Source organism: Eucalyptus grandis, chromosome 4 (genome assembly GCF_016545825.1).
Source record: "Eucalyptus grandis isolate ANBG69807.140 chromosome 4, ASM1654582v1, whole genome shotgun sequence".
NCBI lineage: Eukaryota > Viridiplantae > Streptophyta > Magnoliopsida > Myrtales > Myrtaceae > Eucalyptus > Eucalyptus grandis.
In genome coordinates this window covers 30234568-30247502 of record NC_052615.1, presented here as the reverse complement: position 1 = coordinate 30247502, position 12935 = coordinate 30234568, and the positions used below count along the sequence as shown (strand labels likewise).

The window sequence follows — 12935 nt, the reverse complement described above, 5'->3', positions numbered from 1 at the left end:
ATATTCGTTGGTGACAAAGCACAATATAAAGAATAAATTGCTTTAGCATCGAGTGCTTGTCTCTTGTTTATTTCTTCTTGAGACATTCCGCTGGTTTCAACGGTTTCTTTCCCTCTTTCGAGAGATTGATGCAGCGCGGGAGTGATTCCTTTTTCCACAACGTCCCATTCCCGAGGATCCTTTGATCGTAGGAAAGCTTTCATCTTGTTCTTCCGGATGTTGTAATCCTTTCCATCGAAGTAGGGAGGTGCAGTATTGCTTTGCCCCTCCATCAGCCCCGGTGCTAGCATACTAGCCATGGATCTTTTACTCTGAAGTAAAACACTTCAAACAAGTAAGAACACGAGCTCTAATACCAATTGAAATAGCTAGTACGAGTACCTAGAGGGGGGGTGAATAGGTATACAAAAAATTTCTCGAAGCTTGCACGATATTTAAACAATTAGAGAATTTGCAACAGTTAAAAATTCAATCGCAAGGCGAGTAAGGGAAAGAGAGAATTGAACACTCGGTTTATAGTGGTTCGGCTTGATTCAAGCCTACGTCCCACTCTTACGCACCGACGATTGGCTGGATTCCACTATGATCAAAGAGATGTTACAGTGTTGATCTTCCTTGATTTCTAGGTGTAGATGATCTACCACACTCACTCAAGGCGTCACCAAGTATAAACACTCTCTGTATACAATTTCGCTCGAACAGTCTCAACTAACAATCAAGGATCTTCGGACTGGAATTTTCTATCGATCACACACTTAAGACAACTAGAACGTCTTCCTTTTATACTCCTTCATGCCATCATAGCCGTTGGCACTTACCAAAGAATTCCTCCAATCTACCCGTTGGATGGAATCAATCAAGAAGATCATCCGAGCTATTTAAGGAATCGATGATAGCCCATCAATCCTGTTCGCCCATACAATCAGGATCTCGGTTTCCAAGAATAGAATAATCCAAGATTATTTCGTCGACCATCGGATCTTCAATCGATCTTAGATAAGAATTAAAGAATCCGAAATGATTATCCAACCAAAGAATCTATTCCAGAGGATAGGATCAAATCCTCAACCATAAACCTCGGCTTTGGATTTCCTTCAACACTGGATTAGAAAGACTGTCAGTGAGAATAATTTTGAGTCTTGAGTCTTGAGTCTTGAGATTACAAAGTCTTGAGACTATAAAGTCTTGAGACTTTAACTATCGATATCCAGACTTAGACTGATAGAAATATTTTGTCAGCTTCAAAATATTCTGGAAAGATTTCTCCAACAGTAGTAAGAGGGATCATCATTGCCTTTATAGGGATCTAATTAGAATGCATCATATCGAGTGGATCGTAGTTTCGGAAGTAGGTTATAGGCTTGCGTGATCCCTTCTTGATATTGAGTGAGCGTCTTTAATATTTTAAAGCCTCTTTAGAGGAAACGATTATGTCATCATTTGAAATCTTAGAGTCTTATATATATTCGAAGAAAAACTTTTTTTTTTAAACTTCGACAAACAAGTCAACTGAAATAAGAAAGAGATTTAAGAATAAAATAATATTCATATATATGGAAATCTTGTGAGCTGAATGTATATGTGACATGTGATTTGCCTTAACCATTCCTAACAAATTCCGCTTCAAAAAGTGAAACTAATTGAGATCATCTAGAAACTCAGCTTTCAATTATATTTATAACCGTTGCTCTTTTTAAAGAAAAGAAAAGAAAATTATAAAATAAGACCATAAATTACTAAGATATTATTAAAAATGTTTATGTCAACATCAACAGTATCACATTAACACAATTGTTATCAATTTCCAATAAAAAAATAAATAGATAGATTCAATTGACAAAATATATAAAAAAAAAAAGTTTATAATTAAATTGATAAATTAAAATGTATGAGACCGAATTAGCACAAGTATGATAAATTTATAACTTTTTTGGTAATTATCCCTTGACCGGCGGTGCACGATTTTGCTAGCCTCTAACACACGTTGTTGAATGCACATCACTTGTCCATATCTACTCGCCCTTTTTAGGGTTTTTCAATCAGGTCAACTAAGGATCATTACCATTTTCTAAAGCTCAAAATGAACCCGATTGGACATCTTTTTGGGATAGAGAATGAAACACAAGGTAATAGTAAGATCGCGAGAAAAGAGAGATGAGTGAGAATCCAAGGGAGCAAGAGAGAAACAATAGCGAAGATGGTGGGGGATAGTTGTCTCCGTGGCTAGTGCTGGCTTTGCTAGAGGGTGGTGGTGTTAAGCAATGGTGACCACGCCAGCGCGCGGGGGGAGAGAGAGAGAGAGACAGAGACAGAGACAGAGGTTTTTTTAATATTATTACTTTAAAAACAGATATGTGGCACACATCAAAGGGATTTAATAAGTGAGGTCGAAGACGAGCGAAAGAAAGGAGGAGGCATCTCGAGAGGCCGTCAGAAAAGGAAATTTCGGACTGCACAAAATTCCTAAGCTACGATGAATGCAACAGTACACCATGAAGTCACACAGATCGGCTATGCATTGCCACTTATTTTGTGGAGGAAGCTGTTCAAAAGGACAAGACCTGCGCCCTCTCCACCCTATAAAGCAGATCGAGAATGGACCCTCGTCGGAAAGTTCGGTTAGGTTGGCAGTTGAATAAAGCTTGCGAACTGAAAAAAAAAATAAAAGTAAAGCGACAACCCAATGGCCTCCTCATGAAAATAAACGAACAGATAAAGCGACACGCCCCTCATCGACAGGGACTCTCCTGTTACCGAAGAGCACAGTGCTTTTTCCACTCTGTGCACACCGAGTTTAATGCTTCTTGGACACAAAAGTGGACGTGGTTGGTGACCCGACTGGCTGCCCCACGCGCACGCCTCGGCTCACGTGGACTCTTCACGACTCGTCCTTGCGCTCTCTCTCTCTCACGCCCAACCCATGATCCTCTTTAAAGCCAAGTAATACAGCTTCGCAAGAAGGGAGGGAGAAAGAAGGAAGGAGGAAGGAAGGAGAAGATCAAAACACCGTCCCTGAGTACCGTCCCTGAGTTTGTTTATTCTCGCGTGGAGAGAAGGAATCCCATTTTCCAAGCTAGAATTTGCTGATTATAAATGATTTTTAGCAGATCTTTGGTGTTAGATCTAGATGGAGGAGCATGTTGTATCTGGTATTTTATGAATATACATGGTGACTATGGACGTGTATGATAAGGAGAATTTGAAAAGAAAAATACGGTAGGACCCAAGTTAGAAAATATTTAGTAAGATAAGAGGATGGATGATCACAATACAATTCATGTGGTCAGTCTCAATTAGATTTTTATCTGTTTCAACTAAACATGTCCGGACATGCATCGTTTGATTACCGACGTAGGTGCTTGTGTAAGGAATAAAAATATGGCAAAAGCAAAGCATCATCATGGATTTTTTTAACTTGGCAATTCTTAAATTTCACCGTATAATTAAAAAGGAAAAAAAAATTACTTTGCCAAATTATTTTATCCGTAAGTCTTCCTCGGCCGCTTAAATTACAATTCCACATCAACACGCAGCTCATGGTTTGACCCCTTTGATTCTTTCCTTAGAAACGTCAAAGATCATGGACGGATCGAGGGTTAGCAGGCCGTGGCCACCGACTCGCCGTGCGTCATTCGTTACGCTTGCTGCTCGATGTGATTTTTTCCAACTAAACATCTAATATGACCTACAAAATTTCAGACAAAATCTCTCTATCTCGACCTAGGGTATCGCGATTATTTTCTTCAATCTCGTCTCTTTAATTGAAGTTTCTGCATCCACCATTGAGCAAGACCACAGTTCTTTCCTGCAGCTCACCCTAAAGCCCTGATTCTTCTCCCATACCTTACGGTTTCGTACCAAACGGCAGGTGAAGCAAGAGCAGATACAGGCCTGCGGCATGCACGCTTGTATTTTATATCCAAGAGCATATGCTTGACGATTAAAACTCTGCAGATTTGTTGCAAAAAGACAAAAACGTAGAGGCCCAGTACGTGAAGACGCAGGAGTTTGTTGCACCAAGAGATTTTTAATGATTTTCTTGTCTTGTCTGGTGTGTATTACCTAAAATCTTAAATATGATTAGATGATAAAAATAAAGATGGGTGGGGGCGAAACTAAATTATTTGAGAAATGGTTGGTTTTTGTTTTATTGCTTTTGTCCGACTCCATTGGGGATTGCACAGGGAACATTCGTTTACAATAAGTTCACTCAAAAGATAACAAAATTTCACAACGGTCGTTCATATCAAAGGTTCTCCCTTGCTTATCTTGGTTATTTATTTATTTATTTATTTATTTATTTTTACTGTGATTATAAACTTAGAAATCTGTTCTAAGCCAAACAGTCATTATTAAGGTGCATACGTGAGAGAATGCCAGCCAAATGCGTTCCAATTTAAATCAACAAATTAAGTCATTAATACACCGGTGACATATATGTCACATAAAATATCATATATTGGTGACAGAGATTCAAATTACATAAAAAATAATGTTAGAAAATAAACAGCTAAATAAGGAAGTATCGCAATTTTCAATGCACTGATTTTCTTCATCATGTGTATAATTAATATTTTGAAAATTGAATGAGCCCTCATTAATTATGCTTGACAAGTGTCTCGAAGATAATTTTTAACAAGATCCAAATGTTATTATCCTTGAATTCCCTTGCAAATGATATGTCAAGATAACTTCATTATCAATCAAGTCATTAGCGCGTCCTAATTCTTATAGTCATATCAGTCTCTCACACCCGCACATATGTACCAATGGAGCTTCCTTATCTAGTACGCCATTGAATATGATGTCTTCGCCATTTATACTGAGAGTGCATGTAGATACTTTTTTGTACAGTAATAAAGAGCATGTGTTCAATTGGTATATGCTGTCGGTTGGTCCATCATGAAAATGCCAGGCTTTGAATTTCGAGGACGAGAGGGGGAATAAAAAAAAAAACCTTCGAGGACGAATTCGTAATGTCCCTATCTGAAAATTGTGTGGACTTTAAAGGCACTGGGATACAGCCCTCCATGGCCTACCCGAAATAAAATAGAAAGTATAGTCTAAAAAATAAATAAATACAAGATGAATAGTGCACGGAGACCGTGGGTTAGTGATGATTATATCTTGTCCTACGTAATTGGCTAAAATCGTAGGCTGGAGTGGAATTCCATTTGTTAGAATGTCATTCTCATGACATGATATTCTAATGAAAAGTCATCAATTATTAAACCTAAATTTTTTGGTCAAACTAATTGGTGGTTTTTCTTGTGCGCTTATCTTTCCTTCTTCATCATCTTACAAGATTTCTGTCGGCAGGCAAATATAGGAACTTAAAAATCCTAAAATTAAAAGAACAAAGCGACCATAATTTTATGTAAGATTGACGTTAGATCCTCAGTTATCATCCCAACATGAAATGACAATTCTTTTGCAGTTTTAATTATATTGAAATTATCAATATGTTGGAAAATTCTCATTGAAGATTGTTCGGTTTGCATATTCTGTTGTGGATTGTCCTTTTCATCTCATGAATTTTTGCTATCAGGGGGGTTGAATATTTTTCTTATCTACCACGAGGGCAATTGAAGTTGTCAAAAAATATTCATCTTATAATTGCATATTTGTAACCTGGTTGCTAGGGAAGGAACATTTATTTACCTGCAATCGCACAGCAAGAGTGACAAGATAAAATAAAAATAAAAACAAAAAAATAACCCCAGAAGAAGAGAAGAAATTATGTCAATTGCTCTACCCAAAGAAAGGAAGTACATGATGAAATATGTACATAAAGGAGTTGTGGGGCATGATTACGAAAGACCACTTTCCAAAAAGACAGCACTCTAAAAAACCAATTAAAAGAGAATCCAATAAATGCAATCATCTACTGTTGCTCCCTCTATATGTAGATAATAGCACATAGAGAGTGCTTTCGAATTGAGACAATTATTTTTTTCTCTTAATTTACTATTATATCACATTTTGAAAATTCTGAATGACTAAATTGATAATATCGTGTATTCTCTTGTACATTGGGGCTCACCCTCTAAAAAGCATATAATTTTTTTTTGCAGCCAAATAATGGAACACAATATTTCATCTAGGTTGATAGCTAGTCCTTCAGAAGCAATATCGAAATTCACCAAGTTGGTACCTTAACTACCCGAATCAAGCAGCTTACCTAACCCCGGCCTCTCATGATCCCCTCTGTCATCTGTGAAGAAACATCTAATTTATTGACAAAAATCATTATCTTATTACATCAAGCTCTCCTTAAATAATTAAATAAACTCTTCCTTCTTTTCAACACGATCGAATCCCTCTACTGCACTCTAGTCTAGCTACCAGAACACCCAAAATAAAAATAAAATAAAATAACAAGAAAATAAAAGAAAGAAAAACCGAAAGTCCTAATTGGGCAACATAAATTAGTGAGAAATCTTTGAAGTGGGGGCAATCTATATAAAAACATGACATGCATACTGCACTCCAAGTGCAATTTCTTGTCTCTTTAAATGGAGTGAAGTCAGATCCAAAAGAAAATCACAGTGAACCGACAGCGTGGTGGCTATACGGACAAGATGTGAAATTTTAAAAAATACACGCATGTCAATCTACGTAATTCACCGGTGTACCGTAGGGGCAAAATCGTCTTGTGAACCACGATGAAGATACCGTCCGTGCTGACCAAGATTAGTTGCCCCACTTAAATAATTCATCACTTCTCTCTCCAACCATACTAGTAGTTGTTTTTTCCTCTTTCTTTTCATATATTATTATTTCTAATTTTATTATTTTATTGCATTAAATCCCAGAGAAGCTTCTCCTCCAGCCATTTTTCCCATAATTCCTTTTTTTTTCTTTTTTATTTCCCTCGATCTAACAATTATTGGAAAAACAAAAAGGAGTCAATTAAACCGAATAATTAAAAGAGTAAAAAGCAGAATAAGAAAGTGTCATCTTTCCAAAGGAGCTTGCTGTTAGCAGGGGAGCTAGCCACATTGCAGCAGAGCACGAGCTCTCTTCACTCTTTCCAGACGCCAGAGCAGAGCACATCAGATCTGCTCCTTGGATTCATCCATTCACACTTCACCCTCTCTCTCTCTCTCTCTCTCTCTCTCTCTCTCTCTCGCTGTGCAAATCCAGGGACACTGTGCTCTGCATCTCAATCTGCCCATTGAGCTAGCACTCGGATAACGGTCAATTCTCAAGCGCCGAGAACGAGAAATCGGTGAAACAGAGCAAAATGGTGGGTCTCCGGTGGCTCTCGTCGGAGCTCCGGTGAACGTCCGGGGGCAGCGCCGGAGGGAGTAAGAGTAAGGAAGGATGTTCAAGCCGGCGAGATGGAGGAGCGAGAAGAACAGGGTAAAGGCCGTGTTCAAGCTGCAGTTTCATGCGACCCAGGTACTTGAAAGAGTTCAGTTTTTTTTTTCTGTCTTTGTATGAAAGGAGTTTGAAGAACCAGCTTAGCTTTCTTCTTCGGCATTGTGATCGTTGGTCTCGTTTTCTCCGTTATTATAGTATGAGCTGAGTTGGGTCGGTCGTAAATCTGTAATTCCCCATTAAGTGCGATAACTGCGGAAGTTTTTATTATTTTCGAATCTTGAAGGAGTCAATTCTTGGGATTTTGAGAAAGCAGGAACTGTCTGGCCTACTGAAACCACAGCAATTCAACAATTAGAAGTCTCTCTTATTTTATCATTTTTTGGTGTTTTCTTGAATCTGTCGGCAGACGGATTGCAATTTGTGAATAGGAAGGTGATGGATGCTGTTTGAGATCAATGTGTTTGAATTTCGAATTTCATTTCAGGTGGCACAACTAAATGCGGACGCATTAATGGTGTCTGTGGTTCCCGGTGACGTGGGAAACCGACGGTGAAATTGGAGAAAGCCACAATCAGAGAGGGGAGATGCCAATGGGCCAGTCCAGTTTATGAGACGATTAAATTCGCTCGAGATCCCAAAACTGGGAAAATAAATGAAAAGATCTACCAATTTATCGTGTCCACGGTAATGAATTGCTGTGAATTTCAGTTGATATATTTCTGTCGATGTCAGGGCTTTTGTTAGGCGAATTGTATGTTAGAATCAATTATATGTGGAGGGTTGTTGCAGGGAGCTGCAAAATCTGGTTTCATCGGTGAAGCTTCGGTAGATTTTGCAGATTACGCTGAGGCGACCAAGGCTTCCTCTGTTTCCCTCCCTTTAAAGAATTCGAGCATTGGGGCTGTATTGCATGTTAGCCTCTCTCTCTCTCTCTCTCTCTCTTTCTCCCTTTTGTTTGTTGGCAAAACTTCGCGTACTGAGAAAACGTCTTCTGATTTTTAATAGGTTTCAATTCAGAGGCTGCAGGAAAATGTTGACAACAGGTGAATACCAGCATCATTGCTGATTTTCATTATGACGGCCTATGTTAGTGGAGCTTGACTTTGATTTCTATATTCATGACGTTTGCAAGTGCCTTTGCAGAGAGGTGGAAGAAAATGAAGATACAAAAGTTAGATTGCACGACAATAGCTTGAGATCCCATTTAAGCAATGGCGACAAAGACGAGAGCAATGAGAACACCAAGAATAGTTCTGCAGAAGTATGTTCCTTTCTCATCCTACATATATAAAGCAATTTTCAGATTCAATTTTTATTTTTCATGAAGTATAGAGAGAGAATGACATTAAGTTTGAGCCTTTTCATGGAGCAAGGCAAATGAATGATGTTAACTTCAACTTTTTCTTAATCATAGGATGTGACAGTTAATAAGACCATCATCACTCAAAATGCTGAATTGAATGGTAGCTTCAGAGCCTCAAGCGGATCGGACTTAACTGTTTCTAGCTCTGAGAGCAGCTCAGGACTGAACACGCCTCGGGAACATAGCGTTAGCAATGCTATCGTTCCACACGAATCTAATGGCTTCCAATCCTCCATGAGCAATGTGTTACTGCCTCATGAACAGAAATGGGGTTGGTCCGCCAGTTTGGATCACGCAGTGGTTGATGATATGTCAGATGCCAATCTGGAGGGGAAGTTGGAGAAGGCTTCAGATTCTGAGATAGAGAAACTCAGAAACGAGCTAGTAGTGATGGCTAGGCAGGTGGACATGTCGGAGTTAGAGTTGCAGACTCTCAGGAAGCAAATTGTGAAGGAGAGTAAAAGGAGCCAAGATCTCTCTCGAGAAATAGTTTGCTTGAAGGAGGAGAGAGATGCACTAAAATTGGAATGTGAGAAATTTAAGTCCTTACACAGGTCAACAGTGAAGAAGAAATTGGAGTGTGAGGACGGGGATCTGCGAGCTCTCCTAGAAGAAGTTAGAGAAGAACTGGATCACGAGAAAAACCATAATGCAAACCTCCGGTTGCAATTGCAGAAAACTCAGGAATCGAATGACGAATTGATTCTTGCCATAAAAGATTTGGATGAAATGCTGGAGCAGAAGAATCAGGAAATGGGCAATCGTTCCGGCAAATCAGGATTATATGAAAATAAGGAATATCCAAGCGAAGGTGCTTCGAGATGTGAAACAGATGAAGATGAAGATCAAAAAGCATTAGAAGAGATTGTTAAAGAGCACAGAGATGCCAAAGAAACGTATCTGCTGGAGCAGAGGATCATAGACCTCAATAGTGAAATAGAGATCTACAGGAGAGATAGAGATGAACTGGAAATGCAGATGGAGCAGATCGCACTTGATTACGAGATATTGAAGCAGAAAGATCACGAAATTTCCTACAAGTTGGAGCAAAGCCAATTGCAGGAACAGCTAAAGATGCAGTGCGAGGGCTTGCCTTTTCAAAATACGCACGAATTAGAAAACAAGATTCAGAGCTTGGAAAATGAACTCAAAAAGCAGTCTGAAGACTTGACTGAATCTGTAACCACCATTGATGAACTTCGCGCTCACATGAAGAGCTTGGAAGAAGAGCTGGAGAAACAAGCGAGAGAGTTTGAAGCCAATCTGGAGGTCATAACTCATGCCAAGGTGGAACAGGAGCAAAGAGCCATCCAAGCAGAGAGAGCCTTGCAAACGATGAAAAAGAAGAATGTTAATACTGCAGAGAGGCTCCAGGGGGAGTTCAGAAGGTTATCTGAGCAAATGGCTTCAACTTTTACTGCGAATGAGAAAGTGGCCATGAGAGCCCTCATGGAAGCTGGGGAGCTGAGGATGCAGAAAGTTCAACTTGATGAGATGCTCCGGAAAGCCAATACGGAGTTACAGTTAGTCAAGAATTCATATGAAATAAAACTTGCTGAACTTTCTGATCAAATAGGGGAGAAAAAAAATCAGATCAACAACATGGCTTTGGAGATTGATGAAAAGTCCAAGAAACTCAAAGATTGTAAGAAGCACGAGAAGGAAGTTACAGAGAATCTACTCCACGAGATAATGACACTCAAAGCTGAGATCACAAGGCTCAATGCAGAGAATAATCTCCTCTCTAACCAAGCAGGACAGGAAGACAATTTGAAGGAAGAGCTGAGACAGCTGAAGAAATCAATCACAGAGGCAGAGCTGGCGGTTCAGAGAGGAAATGTGGAAAGAAATGAACTGGTGAGTGCAATAGCTTTGGTGAAGAAAGAGTTGGAGGATTCACTTGTGGAATTGAAACGCTTGAGGCATTTGAAGGATGAAAAGGATATTACGATCTGCAAATTAGAAACAGAGCTCAAAACACTGAGAGTTCAGTGTAAGGATTTAAAAAATTTGCTCATAGAGGACAAGTCAGAGAAGGAGAATCTGAGAAATCAAATATTCCAGCTAAAGGGAGACCTGGAAAATAAGGACAATGCCTTGCTGGTCATTGAGAAAAGAGTCAAGGAAAGCAATGGCCGTGCAGCTATTTCTGAGGGAACAAAGAATGCTACAAGAAACAATAAAGTAGTTCCACTTGCTAGCAGCAATAAAGAAGTCTCAAATCTCAGGGAAAAACTGAAGTTACTAGAGGTAAATTCTGTACCCTTTGCATTTGGTTGATGTTTTTTTCACTGTAGTCACTGTCATTCTCTAGAGCTTCAAACATTTTGACCACCTTTTATAACATCGAGTTTGATTGAATGATTGTTTACTTCTGATGACAATAATTACTCAGAATGAGGCGATGCAGTGTATCATTTACTTACAGTAGCTTCTGACAGGGTCAAATAATGATGAAAGAAGCTGTTTTGGAAGAATCGGCGAATTCTTTTCTGGAGAAGGAAAGAAGTTTCAAAAGCAAAATTGAAGAGTTGGAAAGTAGATTGGACGAACTCAACCACTTTTACCCATGTAACAAGGTAGTCATTATATGTATGACTTAACCATCTGTTGTTCATAAATGTTGGCTCAGAATTTGATTTTTTCACTTGTCTAGAAAAATGATGAAGGAGACATTTCATTAGGTTTCCACACCTCATGTCATACAAAGATAAGTTTGCTAATGAAAGTATACCACCAAATTCAAAAGGAGAAAAAGATGCCAATGCTCACGACACTAAAATAAATATAGCTTCTTTCTCGTCCCGCTTAGAATTTCTTGAACCATGATATGACTGGACTTGATTACAGAATTGCTTTATAGATTGGTTTAGCTCCATGAGATAAGATCATGCTGTACTCTACTCTTATAGTGTTTACATTACAAATCCAGGTGGCCGAAGCTACTGGAGGAATCACTTCAAAAATGTTTCACCCGAAGAATCATGCTTATCCACGGAAAATGGAAACTTGCATAACAGGTCTGAATTCATGCAGCAAACTCCATATCCCTGCCAACTCTTTTTATGTTATTCAGTAGTTGGAAAAAAGGCGAAAAAGTGGAAAATTATTACAAATAAATTTGTTACATTCTTTACTTTTCTATGCCCCAGAAATGATAAAGCCTTGCTGGACAAAGAAGTGAAGAAAAATGCAGCGAATACTACACAGGACGATGTTAGTTATCTGTCAAAAGAACTGGAATCAATGAAGGAGAGGAATCAATTAATGGAAAGTGAACTAAAGGAACTGCAGGAGAAATATTCCGAGATGAGTCTCATGTTCGCGGAGGTCGAAGGCGAAAGGCAACAGCTCGTCATGACTCTGCGCAACCTAAAAAACTCCAAGAAGAATTGATTTTTTTTTTTTCTCATTTCACAGAAAGATGGATAGGCACATTGTACAGTATAAGCACGGGGATGAACATTGAGAATCCAGAAATGAGCCATGAGGGTCAATAAGAGTAAACCTATGATACCTATTCTTAGTGCTGGCTTCTCTGATTGGCATTATACATCATTAGATAGGTTTTTCATTTGTTAATTTTTCTTGCAGGGTTAACTCTTTTGTTCATACATAATTTGTTGGGCGTGTCTATCCATGCAAACTTATTATAGGGGTACTGTTTGTATTTTTCATGAGAAGTAATGATCAATCTATGTTTTTTTTTTTTTACTCTATCACGTATCATTTCTGCTTCACTCCTGTTGTTCCGATCTCAAAAAACTGCACAAGCCCCTATATCAAAACACTTCTAAGCTTTGCCAGGAAGCGAAAAAAGTGGTAATTACTAATCAGAGTTCATATTAATTGGAGTCTTGAATGTGTATTAGTATCAGAGGTTTTTTAAACCGCAAATTTGAGACTATCATCTTTTACAATAAATTGTTATGGTTGAAGCTAATGGCACAACACGGAGGACATATCTAAATTCTAAGCTAGTAGATTGCTGCAAAAACTGAAGTAGGAATCTTTTCATGCCCCATCTACTCATAAACTATGCGAGGCTTTTCCTGTTTGTTTCTGCTCTACGTTACCCTAATGAAAACAGTCATGTTAAGCACTATTTTGAAATTTTGTTGTTGTTCAGATCGGAGACAAGTCAAGGAATTAGGGAATGCCTCTGATTTTCGTATTTGCATTTTAAAAAGACAGCTTAAAATGTCTGAATGAAGAAAATATCTTGTCTTCACGAGTATCAGCAGTG

At 38.6% G+C, this 12935-nt stretch overlaps 1 protein-coding gene across 1 annotated transcript; it reads left to right on the top strand.

Moving 5' to 3' along the window:
• The first annotated feature begins 6953 nt into the window (after positions 1-6953).
• Positions 6954-12402, top strand: LOC104441770 (putative leucine-rich repeat-containing protein DDB_G0290503). The gene is given in 9 exon segments (XM_039311547.1): positions 6954-7404; positions 7811-7859; positions 7862-8010; positions 8116-8238; positions 8332-8369; positions 8470-8587; positions 8741-10939; positions 11131-11271; positions 11876-12402. Coding segments are annotated over 9 exon segments (3105 nt in total). The 5' UTR covers positions 6954-7326; the 3' UTR covers positions 12086-12402.
• Positions 12403-12935: the final 533 nt, after the last annotated feature.